General features: G+C 43.8%; 2 protein-coding genes across 2 annotated transcripts in view; one reads left to right on the top strand and one right to left on the bottom strand.

Moving 5' to 3' along the window:
• The window catches only part of DNAJC7 (DnaJ heat shock protein family (Hsp40) member C7), a 51,324-nt gene extending 39,390 nt beyond the window's left edge, over positions 1-11,934 (bottom strand). The window contains exons 1-2 of the mRNA XM_069751788.1: positions 11,794-11,934; positions 3,796-3,884 (exon numbers count right to left, since the gene is read on the bottom strand). Coding sequence (XP_069607889.1) covers positions 3,796-3,884; positions 11,794-11,867 — 163 coding nt within the window. The 5' untranslated portion in view covers positions 11,868-11,934. The remainder of the gene's footprint in view (positions 1-3,795; positions 3,885-11,793) is intronic.
• A 155-nt stretch (positions 11,935-12,089) lies between these two features.
• Positions 12,090-20,016, top strand: part of NKIRAS2 (NFKB inhibitor interacting Ras like 2) — a 66,632-nt gene continuing 58,705 nt past the window's right edge. Inside the window, exon 1 of the mRNA XM_069751792.1 lies at positions 12,090-12,108. The gene's annotated coding sequence lies outside the window, so the exon portion shown is untranslated. The remainder of the gene's footprint in view (positions 12,109-20,016) is intronic.

Consider the following 20,016-nt stretch of genomic DNA (forward strand, 5'->3'; position numbering starts at 1 on the left):
TAAATATAGGTCATTGACCTACTTTACCTTCATTCCCCGGGGTTTTGCAGCAAGGAGCAGCGCTGCATTAGCAGAGCTCCTGGCTGCAAAATTTTTTAACCCCTTCAGATGGATTTACATCGTGGGACCTTACAGATCTTCGGAAGGTATGTATATTGTTGGTTTATTATTTTTACTTTGTTACAGAGCGAGGGTCTTCGGGTGGATTGAGCGTAGAATAAATTATTACAACAACCTTTGTTTTTATTTCATTAAAATAATTTTTAATAATGTGTGTGTTTTTTTAACCCTTTACTAGTATTGGATTAATAATGGATAGGTGTCATAATTGACACCTATCCATTATTAATCTGGCTTAATGTCACCTTACAATAGCAAGGTGGCATTAACCCTTCATTACCCCATATCCCACCGCTACACGGGAATGGGAAGAGAGTGGCCAAGTGCCAGAATAGGCGCATCTTACAGGGGACTTTTCAGCGTATTACGGCCGTAATATACAGACCGTATGGTCTTACGCTGAGTGTGACTCCAGCCTTACTGGGCTGCCTGCTGCAGATTTGATCAAGTTTTATTTGCAGCAGATCTCTGAATCCAGAGTTACCCGCACCAATAGCCCTGATTGGCAGCTTTCTTTGTGAACGGTGCATACTGAGAAGAGAATGGTATGGAAAGATGGACCTTTTTTGCGCTGCCGAAGACACCAATAGTGAGTTCCACAGATAGTGATGGAAGAATCCAGGAGGCGAGATACAGAGAACTGAAGTTTTATTGACTACGTGTTTCAAAATTTACAGACTTCTTCATTAGGACAAACTCTCTGTATTTCACCTCCTGGATTCTTCCATCAGTCTGTGGAACCCAGTATTGGTGTCTTCAGCAGCGCAGAAAAGGTCCATCTTTCTGTGTTAGCCTCCTCCTAGAATTCACAAAGTGGATCTGCAGCAGACGTTGTTTTGATTTTTTATGTTGTTGTGTTCTCAATCACAACCCTGCCAGGTGAGCACATCCCTGCACCTCCTGTTTATCCATTATCTACCAGGTAAGATCATATATTGCACTATTGTTTTCCAGCTCGCCCATTGACTACACTGTGCATAGGCAGAAAGCTGCCAATCGGTGGGGGCGAGGTTATACAGAGCTAATGAATATGTAGGACTATGTTGCAGTAGGTTTACTAGTCTTCTACTGATAAAACAAGGATTTTATTAAAATTGCAACAAGCAGCTCGCTAAGTGACCCATGGCTGGAATCAGCTTCTCTAGCCCTACACCATGCTGTTCTCAGACACCTGCTGACAGATTTCATTTAAAGGGGGGTTACTAGCAGCAGAGCACAGCTACATTAGTTACTGTTCAAGGCAAATGCTGACACACACATCCATCTTACAGGGTAAGATGCAAGCTAGGCTCCTCAGCTCACATTATAGATATCAGTATGTCCAATGTCTGGAAGGGGTTAATATTATACCCAATTTGAAATATTTACACTTGTTACTTTTGCAAAAGAAAATTAAAAAAATCTTATTATAGTACTCTGGGAATTTTTTGATTTTTTCTTTCTTATGGAGCAAAGTGAGGGAAGCCTTTAAAGTGGCTGCCCAAGATTTTTGAAAAAAAAAACAAAAAAAAAACCCTGGCTAGAATGTAGGAAATGCATTAAGATAACCTTTAGGCTATGTGCACACGTTGCAGATTTGGGTGCAGAATTTTCTGCACAAAATCTGCATCTCCTGGCAGAAAACGCAGCTGCGTTTTTTATGCGTTTTTATGATGCTTTTTCATGCGATTTTGGATTTTTTAAATGCTTTTTTGTGCATTTTTTATGCATTTTTGTAAGCTAAATAAAGATGTATAATTGAACAAAAAAAGAAAAGATTTGTGATGTCATTTCTGTCCAACCTCCTCTTTTACATTTGTCCAACCCACACTCCATTACACACAGAGATAGATAGGATAGATAGATAGATAGATAAATAGATAGACAGATAGATATAAATATAGATAGATAGATATATAGATGGATAGAAGGAATGAAATGGATAGATAGAAGAAATTAGATAGATGGTAGACTAGACAGATAGAAGGAATGAGCTGAATAGATAGATCTATAGATATATACATAGATCGATATTATCTATCTATAGATCTATCATCTATCTATCTTATTCCTTCTATCTATCATCTATCTAATTCCTTCTATCTATCCATCTCATTCCTTCTATATCTATCTATAGATAGAAGGAATGAGATGGATACATAGATCTACATATACATAGATCTATAGATACATAGATCTATCTATTCATATATCCATCTATAGATATATCTGGATATATGTAGATAGATATATGGATAGATATGTATCTATAGATATCTCGGCCGATGTTTATTAATGAACATGTTAAAAAAAAAAAAAAAAAAAAAAACCACAGGAAAAAAATGGCGTGGGCTCCCGCGCAATTTTCTGCGTCAGAGGAGGAAAGCCGACAGCCGGGGGCTAATATTTGTAGCCTGGGAAGGGGGTAATATCCATGGCCCCTTCCCAGGCTATGAATATCAGCACACAGACAGATCCGGGCTGATATTCATAGCCTAGAGAGGGGCCATGGAAATTTACCCTCCCCCCCGGTACAAATACCAGCCCCCAGTGGCCCCAGAAATGGTGCACTTAGCCCCTCTCTTCCCACTCCCCTGTAGCCGTGGGATATGGGGAATAAGGGGTTAATGTCACCTTGTAAGGTGACATTTAGCCCGGTTAATAATGGAAAGGCGTCAATAAGAAGCCTATCCATTATTAATCGGACAGCCCACTCGCACACACATACACGCACACAGTCACCGCCCACACTTCCCTTCTCCCGATCTGCAGTGTTTCTCGCACCCACATCCACAGCAAAACTGCAGATCTTTTTTACATCTGCGGTTTTGCTGCGGATGTGCCCGACTCAATGCAAGTCTATAAGTGCAGAAACGCTGCAGTTCCGCACAAAAGTAGTGACGTGCTGCGGAAAAAAAAAAGCTGTGTTTCGTTGCGGATTTTTCTGCAGCATGTTCACATCAAGTCTGCGGTTACCATAGACTGACATTGGTTGTGCACTACACTGCGGATTTGATGCAATTCCGTGCGGCAAAAAAACGCTGGGGATCCGGAATCAAATCCGCAACGTGTGCACACAGCCTTAAATCAATGAGCAAATCCCCACCACCGCCGTTCTGTTGGCCCATCAGTCCTATAGTGGTGACGCTGTGTACCCTCAGCTGTGATGGATGAACATCACGCACGTGATTGCTGAGGATAGTGACTGACTGCAGCAGTCATGTGAGCGTAAACAGAAAGTCACACAAACGTACAGAACATGGAGGCGCCACGTTGTTGGCGCTGGAGTATATGGAAAGATACCACATGAGTATAATTTGTTATATTAATGCATCTGCTACTTTGTTGGCCTTAAAAAAATAAAAATGTAACCAACCCTTCAATGACTGGTGCGTAGCAGGAAGTAAGGAAGTGTACACGCAACTGAAATCAGTGGCTGAAATTAACAGCTGTAAAGGTTTTATTACAGATGTGGAATGATTAACGCCTTGTGATAAATCTGACTTTGAACTGTATGATTGAGTGCCGCAACTTTCTTCTGGATGTAATATACAGTATGTGATCTAGCAGGACAGGAAAAGACATGTATAAAGAAACTGGTACCTTCCATGCTTCTCAGTGCCACGGCTATCCTACAAGAGCGGGCAAGCTGGGCGATGGAATGGCAACAATCCTAAGCACGCCAGCAGTACTCACCAATGGCCTTCGTATAGTAGTTGCAAGCTTCAATGTACTCCTTCTGCACATAGAACGCATTGCCCTTCTCTTTGTAAGCCTCGGCCTCCCTGTAACAGCGAAAGAACAAAAAAATCAGGCTATCTTGTAATAATCCCTGCACATACTCATGGGAGAAATGGGTAACCAAAGTTATTTGCCCTAATCATGAACAACCCCTTTAAAAAGCTCTACGTAAACATGGAACGGTTCGAACATTGTCCTCTAAAGCTTGACTCTTTCTCTCAAAGGGTGTCAGAAACACTTGTCCGGCCGTAGGCTATTCCCAACAACTCCCCTTTTACAAGTGTTTTGTATGGGGAGAATAAAGACCCCAACATACATTAGATGGCTGTCGGCTGAATGATAGCTAGACGATAGTTCGGCAGGCAGCATCTCTCCAGATTCTTCCATACACAGGACGGCACCTTCTGCCGAGCGCTCCTAGGTTCTCTACGGAAGAGATGCTGCCAGACATCTCTGGCGGCTTATCTCAGGGAGAACAAAAGGATTGAGAGTTCGAAATCGGGCATGCTGGATCTTTAACAATCTCGACAATCATGTGTCCAGAGGCCTCATACACAGACTGTCTGCCAAACGCAACAATAATGGAAGGTTCGACCAATGTTAATCTATTGTGTATGGGGGGTTTAAAAGGCCAGACCCTCCGACAGTGGTTTATTTCCCCTGCTAGGAGGATTGAACACTAAAACGTAACATGTTCGGTCCTGCTTTCAAATTGTTGGATCTGGTTGGCCCAAGTCTAAATGTATATGGGCATCAAAGTTAAAGGGAAGGTGCCACCAGTCTTCTTGTAGTTTGTTTTTTTGTGAAATTAAGCTTAAAATAGTAATTAAAATGTATTAATGCAATGTATTCAAGCATTTCTATATGAAAAATATATATTTTTGTACAAATATATTTACCACTGGGGGAGCATTTTCCATTTTAGACCTCAAGCAGCTATAGTAAGACTTACCAGCTTTACTGTTAGCTGGAAAATTGGGGCAGTAACTGCTGACATCACCATTTCCCTCCCCTTTTGGGTGGTCTCATATCCCTGGGGCAGAATGAAAAGTAGCATCACAGGCAATGGCAGAGCCATTTTGTGGGTGACTGCCCTGTGATCTGCTATCACCAGCAGTTATGGTCTCTCTCTCACCCAGATTACATGATTCTCTCTCCCCCCTCCACAATGTCTGGCCATTCACTGCAGCTCCTTATCTTACTGAGGGATAAATCACAACTCCTGTGGGGCAGCTGACAGCCCCAATAATGCTAATGGTACACTGTTCCTCCTTGATGTCTCTGCTAATCTGCCAGTGCTTTTCTCCTGCATTTTACTCCCATCAGCCTTCAATTTAGGATCTGTTCTGCTTGAAGTTGTACTGCTTATGTTAGCAGATCCTAGGGCTCCATGAATATGGCAGCAGAACACTCCCACTACTGTGAGTTGTGCAGCCCACAGAGGTGTGCCCAGTTCACAGCAGTGACAGTTCTATTGCAATAGATAGGGTCGGTCTCCGTCTGTTATCTCCTATGACTATGAGGTGCCGTATTATGACACTGATAGTGTCGTGCTGCTACTGTGAAGCCAAGATGACTCACCTTCATCACCGCACTTCTCATGATGTTGCCTCATTCGCGCCACCAGGCCTTGCATCTCTTTGTTGCATCGTTTGCATTTTGCACGCATGCCTGCCTTACCGGTAGGCGAAGGAGCTTCATTAAAATATTCCCAAACTGGGTCTCTTTTACGGCCTGCTGCCATTATAAGGAAAGAATGTAATAAACCTCAGATCGTACACACAAACAGATCCAGACTTGTCTGTCTGTGGCTATGCTGCAGTATTGTGCTCAAAGTTTCACTTTCATTTTCTTGTCTGCTTGCCCTTCCTCCTCCTCACACTTAGATTCACATTCTTCTTGTGTTGTGCAGATCTATTCCACTCCAAACAATCAGAAACATATTGTCTAACTTCTTGGACTTGGCACTGAAGGGGTTGATTCTGTATTCATAGGTTTGTAGAACAATAGGTTTAAGGTCTTTTTCTCAACTCTGTTCATGTTGTAACATTTTTGCCGTGAAGAAGAGGCTGGGACCTCTGCGGAGTCAAATTCAGTTAGGTAGAAACTTTGATTTAAATCACCGATTCAAATCAAGCCTTACTGACTAGTGATTTAAATCAGTTAGATTTAAATCAAATCCACCCTGGTTATAACAGCATGTTATGCTACATTACATTGATTTATTAATGATTTACAAACGTGGTACCTTCCCTTTAAAAACCAAGTCAACTCCAAAAGTGTAAACCACAGGGACTTATGTTCCCCACGCTCTTTACGGCAATTTTTCCTGTCATATATTCCAACCTGGAAAGGTTTTGCTTTGTCACACTATTGATCTTACTCATGCTCCCGGTGAAAAAAATTTAAAAAAAGTATGAGATTTGGACCAGAGTTTAAGTACATTATAGATGTCTGAGGTTCTGATTTTTTTATTCTTTCTTTGGTTACTTACATAACTTTCTAATATATTATTGGAAATTATTCCTTTAATCACACGAGTAACAGGTTCCAAAGAACAACTATTGGGAATCAAAAACTACTCAGTTTATCATGAAAAAGTTCCCACTGCAATCGAAGAACATCCGAAAACTAAAGTGAATAACTAGAATAACACCAAGGATCATAAAGCAGACATCAATACAGAACAAAAAGATGGGCCCCAGCAGCATATTGTGTGCTCCGGCTACCCGGGACTTGTCTTGTCCTGTAAGGGGAATCCTTTATAATGTAACCGAGCAGTAAACAGTCGCCCCCCACCCCTGGCTGGTAACTAGGAGTTTTGTACCATGAGGGTGGGGGCTGAAATCATACTAACAGGACATGGGTGGGGGACGTCTTCACCCACAAATACCTGCAGTATGAGCTCATACATACAAGCTGCTTCCACGCTCCACTACAACAGGGGCTTACGGACCCCACTGGGCCTCAATGTAATGAAAGCTTGATATGAAATTGACACACAGACGGAGATGCTGCCCTCATGCTATAGAAAGGTCCATGGAGAAAGGGTTCAGCATGCACTGTTGACATGAATTACTACATATCCTAGCAGACCCTTCACTGCTCAGTGTAGGGGGCACAGGTGATGGAGAGCAGGACACACAACATTTATTATGAACATTTGCAATCTGACAAACCGCACTTCATCAAGAAGTCATCTCCTAGTTATCTATGGCCACCATGTGATGAGCTTAGTTTAGTAAGGTGATGGGGCTCTATCTTGGGAAACAGACTTCAATGGGCTAAAAAGAGCAAATATTGGATTACTGAGCAATGGAAGATAATTGCTGGGTCAGCTGAATCCAGATTCCTGTTGCGGCATCCTGATTTGAATCAATGAACTATTGGGTGTCAGTAGATCAGGATGATGGAGGTGGACAATGTTTTCTTGGCAAACGCTGGATTCTCTGATGGGCAGTAGGACTTACTGAAAACATTGGCTGACCGAGCCTATCCCTTAATAACAGTGACTTCCCCAACGACAGAAGGTAACTTTCAGCCTGGGCTGTGGAGTCGGTAAGCCAAACCTCTGACTCCTCAATTTCCATGACACCGACTTCACGACTGGACTCCACAGCCCTGCTTCCAGAAGGACAATGTTACTTGCTACAAGGGTCGTGGAGTTGTAAATTGGTTCCAGAAACAAGGCAGCTGGCTTTCCTTCCTTCCACAGTTTCTACAGTCCTCAGATCTTGATCATAAAGATCATCTCTGGGGCAAGGTAGACCAGGTTGTCCAGAATAAGTCAGTACCTCCATCTAATTTGAGTCGACCAATGTATACGGCCATGATTGTCCCATAAACATATTACCGACTCCTAAATCTACAGTTCTTTGTCCACCTCTGGTCTTTATTACCCGACTGCGGACTTGGCAATGTCTGTATCATGCAGTGACCTTGGAATATTTTTTGTCCTGCTGGCACCGGGCACCCTGCTAACAGGGTAAGCTGGGACTTCTAGCGTAATGCACATGCTATGCACAGACACTGCTCCAGCAGGGGTGCAAGGACAAATTCATGGAGCAGGGACTGAATGCAGCTCATCACCATCACAACTGTCAGGCCGGAATTAATCAATTTTATCTGCAGATGTAAACTGGCAGTGTGGGTGACATTTATTCAGCGGTGATAAGACTCTGCTGTAATCACCCTCGTGTGCCGGGCATCCGCTCCAGCAATCACTGCGCAGTGCAGGGGTGAATGAGCTGGAAATCCACAGCAAATCTGGGCTCTGCAGCGGGAAACGTGATGCCATCAGCGTGCAGAACGCCGGCCCTGCCATCTGAAGCCCGGGCTATAAATAAGAGCTGGTTACGTCGGAAGGAAAACTTTGCTGCGCTCCACACAGACGCACACGGCGGAGGAATCAGAGCTTTACTCAATCACATAACATCGTCCTACACATCCGAGAACGCTGTCAGAAAAACGGAGCGTGGGAAGATGCTACTTATAACACTCCTGTCATTTCCATCAGAACATCCTGAAAAAAGGGGACGGAGCGGCAGGAGAAACGCTAGGAAAATGCACTCAATTTATGTAGGATGGTGGGAACATGGAGGCCATAGCGCTCTCTTAAAGGGAAGGTTCATGCTCAGCTCCAGTGGACTGCAGACGTAACACGCTACCAGTTCCTCGCAGAGAGAAGAGCCATTTCCTTCTCTCTTTACTATAGTGTATGAATCTCTATGTCTACCGCTCATCCGGAGCGGAACCGTAGCCCCCCATGCTCAGCCGAGGTCACCGAGCCCAGCACTGCGGGCCACGATCACATCTAGGAGAAAGGTTTAACCCTTCAGGGCCCTATTCTGATTTGTCCTCTGTGTTAAAAGGGTTTTCGCACACGATAAATGGTTAAAATAGCAAAGTGCGTGTTAAAACAACTTTGCAGGTTACTGATCAAAACTCCTCTCTATTCTAAAGAGCAGGGGGATTTTTAATGATGGCGTTTACTGCTCATTGCCAAGGTTACTGGCCGTCTCTGCGGTCTATCAGCAGTGGCCGGTCTCCCAAGTAAGAAGAATAAACTTACAAAAGCTAGGGATAGCAAGTGCTGCTCTGAGCGCCCAGGGACTGGATCAGTCCCTGGGCTACTCTGATGCTGCAGAGGTAACGTTACCTCTGTCAGTAGCCTGCCAGCGTGCACAGCTCACGCCAGCGGCCTAAATAAGTCAGGAAGGCCTGACCCTTCAGCACAGGAGCAGTACACTCCTGAAGATTGAGCTCACGGAAACTCAGTTACAGCTACACTATGGGTCCCGTAGAAGCGCACACCTGTGCGAAACGGCCACCGTCCCGACGTTCTGTCCATATCGTTCCCTCCGGCCTCTGCGGTTTTACGTAAATCCAGAATAAGGCCATGTGCCCTTGTTGCAGAATCTAAGCAGAATTTTCCTCATCAAACCAGGACACCCTTGCCAGGAAATCCGCTTGCGCTTTTCGCCGAGTTTTTCATGCGTCCCAATACAATTCTATAGTGACAAAATCGCCACGATTCCGCAAAATTATTGAAGATGCTGCGTATTTTTCCGCAATGCGTTTCCGCTGCGGAAAAAAAACGCAGCATGGGCACAACTTCGGACTGCCATTAAAATGGGATGTGTTTTGTAAGCGTTCCCGCAGCGGAAAAATGCGGAAAAAAAGCAACGTGGGCACATAGCATAAAGGATTGCTTTAAAAGGGACGGTGAGTGAAGCCACTTTTCTGACTATATATTATGAATTTTAGGGCTTACGCTCATGAGCGTATAACTCGGATGAGTACGATCGGATGTTTTATCGGACGGCACTCGGACCAATGTTATACTTATGGGGCAGTGCAGATCTGTGTTTTTTTTCTACAGACTGAATCGGTCTATGGAGGGAGGGGAAAAAAAAGTAAAAAAAATAATCGCACCATGCTGCGAGTGGCTCCGCAAATCGGATCATGAACACCCATTCAAGTTTATAGGTGCGTGGAAAAGATAGGACTGCATTCAGATGTCATACAAGTGCAGTGTAATTTAAGTGGACCTGGACAATGGAGAAATTACTTTCTCCATCTCCTCCGCTGCGATTCTCTCATGCAAGAACAGACCACAGTGAACTCACACTCGGCTCTCTGACAGAGTCTGAGCAGAATGTCATTAGCAAAACCAGCCCCATTCTCTGGGAAGAGAAAAATCATGGCTCGTGTGACCCCGGCTGTCAGTCACTATTTTACAGGGGGATTTTGCAGCACAGAGACTGCAGGAAGCGTACATCGGTCCGCAGACATGGTTGCTGGTGGCAGACTGCACTCACTACAGGACGGGAAGCAGAATATAACCGACAACCTATTGCTCTGTCATTAGCCTAATATTGGGGTATGTGCCCTCAGGTGACCTCATGGGGGCACATAATGCCCTGTATACAATGTATGTCCATCTACATCAGTCCTGATGCTGAATAGCACCATCTGCCATGCTGAAGCCCCCAATGGGATATCCAGATGTGAGGACAAAACGCGCAGACTGAATCCACACTTCCGGGTCTTACAGGCCATTCACGGACCACCCGCGGGTCTCCTGAGGAAACAGCCTCACACATGCCGACAATGCTGCTAGTTCTGGTCAGCAGACCCCCGGTGGCTCCGAGCATTGTGGTCCATATACAATCCATTGGATGTGAATTCAGACTAAAGTGAATCGGTGATCCCCAACCTGTGACTTTCCAGCTGGTGCAAAACTACAGCTCCCAGCAAGTCTGCAGCCTGTGGACACATCTTAGGAGCTGTCATTCCGACTGAAGAGCACAGCCTTGATTAGTAGAGGTATGTAATGCCACGTACCTGTCCGCCCAAATAATGATCCATATTATTACAGAAGGACCATCCACAGCTCAGATACACTATGTAACTGCCATCATACAGTATCTGTCACCATAAATACAGTGTGTCCAGACAAGAGGTGCAGTCTGCTGAAACTAATGGGGCGACTGGCGCCTCAGTACCCGGGATCTGCCCCAACAATCAGACAATCCCTCCAAACTGATAGGAATGTGGACATTAAGCTGTAAGACATTAAAAATGGTCTCTCCAGAAAGGAAGACTAGAACTCTAGTGCCACCTAGAGGAAGTAACAATCCTAACAGTCACATGACTCAGGGTACAAGCCAAACCACAATCTCAATTTGCAGACAGTTTCGGGGTACTGCCCCTCATCAGTGCAAAGTGTGAGATCTGGTTTGGCTGGTCTTCTTCCTCTCTGAAGAGCAATTTCATTTCCCAGAGGAGTATGCCTGGCTCAAAAGTCTCCTCACTTTCCATAAGGAGAAAGATTACCCCTTAGAAACCCGTAAGACACAAACTATGTCCAGGCCGAGCGCCCTTATAGTAACATAAGGGGCACTGTTGCCATAGAAACCAGTATATGACTCTTATTTACTAGACTTTAGCTGATCGATGGCTCTGGGCAATGAGACGGAGTACACGACCTCACACCAGCGCTCTACCATCAATACAGGGGTGGTCTAGTGTGTACGGGGTCCGGTCCTGCTGGATGAAGCCCACATAGGCTCAGGTGGGCCTTTACTACACGGCTGCCACCAGGCAGGAACCAGTCCCCGGCATTTCTCCCCATGCAGCGCTGTTGGGATGTCTCCGCCCTAGTGGCCATTCTATACCATTGCACATCCCATTATGGATGGATGACACGAATGATTCCAGGACTGAGCCACCACACACAGCGCCATCAGCTTCCTATATCAGTGGGAGGAGCAGGTGGCATTCCCAGTAATGGGGGCTGCATGTGGCAGGGCACACAGATGCCCCCAGGACGGTCACACTGGCTGGTGAGGAGCCCCAGCGAGGCCTCCGGCTGCACGTCACCCCTCCCCCCATCCCCACAGCCGACACTATCAGCCCCATCCAAGAAGCAGACACATTCACCTCACATACCTATCCCGCTCCTCCGCACTCCTCTCCGGCTCTGCAGGCGCCATCATCACATCGCAGTCCGCGGTTGCCGCCATCTTACCGCCGGCTTAGAAGGGAAGGAGAAAGGGAAGCGACTTCCGGGTCCTCCACACCGACATGAGTGCCAATGAGACCCAGCATCTACCATAGAGATGCAGCAAGAAGTCAGTCAACCGCACCGGAAGTTTGTGAGCGTCCATCTTAGAAGAGGGCACCGGCAAAGAGGAAGTCATGTTGTCATGGAGACTGAGACGCCTTCAATGCACAAGCACCTGATTACACGGCTGCATTCATCAGGTAACTACCGCCTCATCAGGAGAGGCTGCGGTCACACTAACCGTATTTGGTCAGTATTTTACCTAAGTATTTGTAAGCCTAAACCAGGACTCCATATACACAACCCCCTAATTGCTAGAAGAGCAGAATCCCCCCTCAAGTGACCCCATTTTGGAAACTATACCCCTTGGGGAATTTATCTATAGGTGTAGTGATGATTTTGACTCCATGAGTATTTTCCAGAAACAGCAGCAATGAATGTTGCCGAGTGAAAATTGCAAACTGCTGCTGTAGTGACCAGTACGTTATGCCCAGCCCGTACTTCTGGAGGCATGCACCCTCTCTTATCACTGCAGAAATGCCAAATGTGGGCACTATATGTGGTTTAGGTACACTGTGGGGCTCAGATGGTGGAGGGGGCATTCGGAATTGGGAGCGGAGAATTTGCTGAATTTCGTTTGGAGGGTGAGTGCCATTTCGCTTTTCCAGAGCCTTTGCATAGCAGTAACGTGGAAGCCCCTTATATTTCCGTTAACAGTTGATGGACCTGAGTGGGGACTTGCTTTTTTTCTGGATTGAGTTGAAGCTTTTATTCGGGACATTTTACATGACGATTGGGATCACATTTATCCAGCGCTCTATGCTGAGCACTTACATTGGGGTTTCTAGCTAAATCTCTGCGTGACGTGATTCAGATGAAACCTCGAGGGATCCATTCACTATAATGAGGCAGCAGAGTTACTCTGGACTCCGTCTGGCCTCTGTTCGGCGGTGTCCTTTTCAGAAGTGCACAAAACTGTGGCCGACGGCACTTTTATGCAATCCTAAAAAGACGGACACAGCCGGATCACAGGTCCTATGGCGTCCACAGTGTCTCCATCTGCCTCATCATAGTTAATCTTCCGCCATGGGTTCTGTCTGAATCACGTACTTCAGAGATTTACACGGTAACCCAGATGTAAGCGCTCAGTCAGGATAAATGTGCTCCGAGCCTTACTTTTATCTTTGGGAAGCAGAATGAAAAAATCAACAGCATGTGAAGAATTGGTTTAAGTACGGTATAAGTGATTAGGAGACTTTATTCTTCGGGTTGGTGCAATCACAGCGATACCAGATTTATATTGGGTTTTTATGTTAGTTTTTGCATCATCATATTTTGAGAGCTGTAATATTTTGGCCAATAGTCATGTGAGGGCTTGTTTTTTGCGGGACGAGTTCTAATGTTTATTGGTTCCACATGACATTTTTTGATCGCTTTCTATTCCGATCTTTGGGAGGCAGGATGAACAAAAACCAGCCATTCAGGAATTTCTTTTGGGGGGTGCAGTGTTTTATGCCTTCCGTGTGTGATAAAATTGATAAGGCAGTTTTATTCTTCGGGTCAGTACGATTACAGCGATACCTCATTTATATCATTTTTTATGTTTTGTCGCTTTTATACAATAAAAACTATTTTATCGAAAAATAATTTATTGTTGCATTATTCTGAGAGCTATAACTTTTATTTTTCCGCTGATGATGCTGTATGGCGGCTCGTTTTTTGCAGGACAAGATGACGCTTTCAGTGATACCATGATTATTTATATCTGTCTTTTTGATCGCGTTTTATTCTACTTTTTGTTCGGCGGTATAAAGCATTGTTTTTTGCCTTATTTTTTTTTTTATGGTGTTCACTAAAGGGGTTATCTAGTGGGACAGTTTTACAGGTCCGGTCATTGTGGACCCGGAAATACTAAATATGTGTACTTACATTGTTTATATATTTTTTTCATACAAATGTTTATAGATGCAAAATTTTAGATTTTTTATTATATATATATATATATATACAGTGCCTACAAGTAGTATTCAACCCCCTGCAGATTTAGCAGGTTTAATAAGATGCAAATAAGTTAGAGCCTTCAAACTTCAAACAAGAGCAGGATTTATTAACAGATGCATAAATCTTACAAACCAAAAGGTTTTGTTGCTCAGTTAAATTTTTATAAATTTTAAACATAAAAGTGTGGGTCAATTATTATTCAACCCCTAGGTTTAATATTTTGTGGAATAACCTTTGTTTGCAATTACAGCTAATAATCGTCTTTTATAAGACCTGATCAGGCCGGCACAGGTGTCTGGAGTTATCTTGGCCCACTCCTCCATGCAGATCTTCTCCAAGTTATCTAGGTTCTTTGGGTGTCTCTTGTGGACTTTAATCTTGAGCTCCTTCCACAAGTTTTCAATTGGGTTAAGGTCAGGAGGCTGACTAGGCCACTGCAACACCTTGATTTTTTGCCTCTTGAACCAGGCCTTGGTTTTCTTGGCTGTGTGCTTTGGGTCGTTGTCTTGTTGGAAGATGAAATGACGACCCATCTTAAGATCCTTGATGGAGGAGCGGAGGTTCTTGGCCAAAATCTCCAGGTAGGCCGTGCTATCCATCTTCCCATGGATGCGGACCAGATGGCCAGGCCCCTTGGCTGAGAAACAGCCCCACAGCATGATGCTGCCACCACCATGCTTGACTGTAGGGATGGTATTCTTGGGGTCATATGCAGTGCCATCCAGTCTCCAAACGTCACGTGTGTGGTTGGCACCAAAGATCTCGATCTTGGTCTCATCAGACCAGAGAACCTTGAACCAGTCAGTCTCAGAGTCCTCCAAGTGATCATGAGCAAACTGTAGACGAGCCTTGACATGACGCTTTGAAAGTAAAGGTACCTTACGGGCTCGTCTGGAACGGAGACCATTGCGGTGGAGTATGTTACTTATGGTATTGACTGAAACCAATGTGCCCACTGCCATGAGATCTTCCCGGAGCTCCTTCCTTGTTGTCCTTGGGTTAGCCTTGACTCTTCGGACAAGCCTGGCCTCGGCACGGGAGGAAACTTTCAAAGGCTGTCCAGGCCGTGGAAGGCTAACAGTAGTTCCATAAGCCTTCCACTTCCGGATGATGCTCCCAACAGTGGAGACAGGTAGGCCCAACTCCTTGGAAAGGGTTTTGTACCCCTTGCCAGCCTTGTGACCCTCCACGATCTTGTCTCTGATGGCCTTGGAATGCTCCTTTGTCTTTCCTATGTTGACCATGTATGAGTGCTGTTCACAAGTTTGGGGAGGGTCTTAAATAGTCAGAAAAGGCTGGAAAAAGAGATAATTAATCCAAACATGTGAAGCTCATTGTTCTTTGTGCCTGAACTACTTCTTAATACTTTAGGGGAACCAAACAGAATTCTGGTGGGTTGAGGGGTTGAATAATAAATGACCCTCTGAAAAGACTTTTCACAATTTAAAAAAAAAAACAAAAACAAAGAAATAACATTCTTTTTTGCTGCAGTGCATTTCACACTTCCAGGCTGATCTACAGTCCAAATGTCACAATGCCAAGTTAATTCCAAATGTGTAAACCTGCTAAATCTGCAGGGGGTTGAATACTACTTGTAGGCACTGTATACCGTATATACTTGAGTATAAGCCGACCCGAGTATAAGCCGACCCCCCCTAATTTTGCCACAAAAAACTGGGAAAACTTATTGACTCGTGTATAAGCCTAGGGTGGAAAATGCAGCAGCTACTGGTGAATTTCAAAAATAAAAATAGATGCTCCATACTGTTCATTATGGCCCCATAGCTGTGCCATATAGTGCTCTGCAACGTTCATTGTTTCCCCATAGATGTACCATAGAAAGCTGTGCCATATAGTGCTCTGCACCGTTCATTATTGCCCCATAGCTGTGCCATATAGTGCTCTGCACCGTTCATTATTGCCCCATAGCTGTGCCATATAGTGCTCTGCACCGTTCATTATTGCCCCATAGCTGTGCCATATAGTGCTCTGCACCGTTCATTATTGCCCCATAGCTGTGCCATATAGTGCTCTGCACCGTTCATTATTGCCCCATAGCTGCCATATAGTGCTCTGCGCCGTTCATTATTGCCCCATAGCTGTGCCATATAGTGCTCTGCACCGTTCATTATTGCCCCATAGCTGTGCCATATAGTGCTCTGCGCCGTTCATTATTGCCCCATAGCTGTGCCATATAGTGCTCTGCGCCGTTCATTATTACCCCATAGCTGCCATATAGTGCTCTGCGCCGTTCATTATTGCCCCATAGCTGCCATATAGTGCTCTGCGCCGTTCATTGTTGCCCCATAGCTGTGCCATATAGTGCTCTGCACCGTTCATTATTGCCCCATAGCTGCCATATAGTACTCTGCGCCGTTCATTATTGCCCCATAGCTGCCATATAGTGCTCTGCGCCGTTCATTATTGCCCCATAGCTGCCATATAGTGCTCTGCACTGTTCATTATTGCCAAATCCTCCCAAAAAAATAGTGCAAAAAGACGGTATAAAATTAATTATTTTATTGAAAATAAAGTAAATATATATTTAATTATAAAAATTATTCAATATCACAGCTGATGGAAGCACATACAATAATAAGTATAAAGGTATAAGAACATATAACTAATGTATAATTATTGCCAGGCAATGCAGAAAATATATAAAACGTTATAGGTAGCAAAACACTAAGCCCTCAAGAACATATATTAAAAATAAAATATTCGATAAATTTATATATGTATATATCTCCACAGCAGCACAAAATTATTATTACCCAAAAATAGATATAAAACAAAGTGCATAAGTGCTGTGCAAAAACATCAGACATATAGCAATGAAGAATAAGTATATCCAGAAAAATCAATTAAAGTGCCACAAAAATAGAAAAAAATAAATAAATATATGAAAATTTATATAAGAAAAGATTTTTTGGACATAAAGTGCAATAGCATGTGCAATGTTGCAAAATCTAGAAAACCGCAAAACGATGCTAAAGTGCAAAAGGTGCTAAAAGCTATTCCATTGAAGGGAGATATATAAAATGTAACACAATCACTGTTACTTGTTGCATCACAGAGACCATCTATGTACGGTACTCCAAGGGGCTATATAAAGTGTTAAAATGCTAAGTGTGATAAAACTACAAGTGTCTGGCAAATAATAAAGTCACAAATATGTATAGTCACTCATACCTAAATGCTCCTCGTTCCCTACGTACGTTTCGGCGTTTAGCCTTCTTCCGGGGGCGTGTACAATTTGGCCCAGGGCGTGCGTATTTAAGATCATCTGACTAAGAGTTTTTATCCAGTCAATACCCAATCTACATTGTTTCCCTCTCTATTTCCCATCGTTTTGCGGTTTTCTAGATTTTGCAACATTGCACATGCTATTGCACTTTATGTCCAAAAAATCTTTTCTTATATAAATTTTCATATATTTATTTATTTTTTTCTATTTTTGTGGCACTTTAATTGATTTTTCTGGATATACTTATTCTTCATTGCTATATGTCTGATGTTTTTGCACAGCACTTATGCACTTTGTTTTATATCTATTTTTGGGTAATAATAATTTTGTGCTGCTGTGGAGATATATACATATATAAATTTATCGAATATTTTATTTTTAATATATGTTCTTGAGGGTTTAGTGTTTTGCTACCTATAACGTTTTATATATTTTCTGCATTGCCTGGCAATAATTATACATTAGTTATATGTTCTTATACCTTTATACTTATTATTGTATGTGCTTCCATCAGCTGTGATATTGAATAATTTTTATAATTAAATATATATTTACTTTATTTTCAATAAAATAATTAATTTTATACCGTCTTTTTGCACTATTTTTTTGGGAGGATTTGTTTGTCAACAGTGCTAGACAAAGTATATTTTGCATACAATTGGTTGCTTATCTGATTGAACTGTTCATTATTGCCCCATAGCTCTGCCATATAGTGCTCTGCGCCGTTCATTATTGCCCCATAGCTGCCATATAAAGCTGTGCCATTGCTGCTGCAATAAAAAAAAAAGGCCATACTCACCTCTCTTGCTTGCAGCTCCCGGCGTCCCGTCTCAGCGTCTCTCTGCACTGACTGATCAGGCAGAGGGCGGCGCGCACACTATATGCGTCATCGCGCCCTCTGACCTGAACAGTCAGAGCAAGAGGACGCGAAGACAGAGCGGCGCCCGGCGTGTGGAACGCAGACAGGTGAATATGACATACTTACCTGCTCCCTCTGCCTGTCACACGGTCTTCGGTGCCGCAGCCTCTTCCTCTATCAGCGGTCACCGGCACCGCTGATTAGAGAAATGAATATGCGGCTCCACCCCTATGGGAGGTGGAGCCGCATATTCATTTCTCTAATCAGCGGTCCCACGTGACCGCTGAACAGGGAAAGAGCTGCAGCACCGAAGACCGTGTGACAGGCAGGGGGAGCGTCAGGACCGCCGGGACTAGGTGAGTATGCCTCAGCGCCCTCACCCCCTCACCCGCCGACTCTGCCACCCACCGTGACTCAAGTATAAGCCGAGAGGGGCACTTTCAGCCCAAAATTTTGGGCTGAAAATCTCGGCTTATACTCGAGTATATACGGTATATATATAAAATTATGGAAAAAAAATGTTACTTTTTATTTTTTTACTTTGTCCCACTATGGGACTATCATTTTATGCAGACTGATCGCTTGTGAAGCATGGGGATGCAGCAGTGATCGCGGCATTTCGGTGGTTCAAGTGTCGGGTGTCAGTTGTCAAAATCAGCTGACACCCGGTGGGGATCGTGACAATGTAAAAATCCATCACTAGTCAATTAGGCCCAGGGCACATGGACGGATTATTACGTCAGATGCCAGAAAGGGGTTAATTCATTAATCACATCCTCATCTTCTAACAATCTTACATTCATCTTCCATACCCCCCACCATACACAGGGTCATCAATCGCACTAAAAACACCTCTCAAACTCTCATGATATGAAAAAGGTACAACATTTCGTTCAAAATTCATGCAGAACATATTTTTGGAAAATGACATTTAATCTATTCTGGATACAATACCACCCTTATCAGCATGGTATGTTGGCGGTGGTGGGATACCAAGATCAAGAACATCAGCAGCATCTATAAGGGAGAAATCAGAAATAAGATCAATAGTGACTTATGGGTTTGTTGTTTCCAACAAGAGGTGTTATAGAGTTCAAGTCTTCTTCTTCTTCTCTGAAGAGGCAATTTGCATATTTAATTTCCCAGAGGGGCATTGCACTGCAAATAAGCCTCCTTACCTTGGCATGCCAGAGCTGGTATGTCACTCTCCACAAGGAGAAACGTTACCCCTTAGACCAGGGATGGGGAACCTCAGGGCCGTAACCTCGATGACCTTTTATCAGGCCCCCCGAGCAGATTCTCAGGGTCCGCATTCTTGGGCAGGGAGGTGTATTTTGATTACAACCAGCTCATTAATTTCTTCTTGCTCTGTTAGCGCATACACAGAGTTCACTACTGAACAGTGAAGGGCATGCAATGAAAGATTACGTCCTGACACCAGTGCCAGAGTCAGAATGCACTTTGTGGGCCGAGTTTGTACGGTCCCCGCAGGATGGTATAAATATCCAAATGGTCCTTGGCAGAAAAAAGATTCCCCACCCTTGCCTTAGAGACCATAGAGGATGACATTCAAAAAGTCTGGGATGAAAGCTATCCACTTTTAACGTTGTATTGCCAGCACAAGGTTTTCCATAAATGGTGCCATGAATTTTATGCTATATAGTATGCCCCCCAATAAAAAAAACAACTCCTTTTTTTCTTTTAGTTTGCCTTAATTAATATAAATAAGATCATTCTGATAATTAAGACAGAAAGGTGACCTAGTGTTTCATTTCGTTATCTATGATGCCTAATTTTTTATTTCATTATTTTTTGTTTGCTATTTCAAACATTGTTTACATTTTGAAATATTGTGTACTAGCTATTGAACCCGTTCTACACCCGGGTGGCGAGCATTTCTATTGGTATATGGTCTCCATCCTGTCATGTGCTGCTCCATCCTGCACCCCCATCCTGTCATGTGCTGCTCCATCCTGCGTCCCCATCCTGTCATGTGCTGCT

This window comes from Ranitomeya imitator, chromosome 2 (assembly GCF_032444005.1).
Source record: "Ranitomeya imitator isolate aRanImi1 chromosome 2, aRanImi1.pri, whole genome shotgun sequence".
Classification (NCBI taxonomy): domain Eukaryota; kingdom Metazoa; phylum Chordata; class Amphibia; order Anura; family Dendrobatidae; genus Ranitomeya; species Ranitomeya imitator.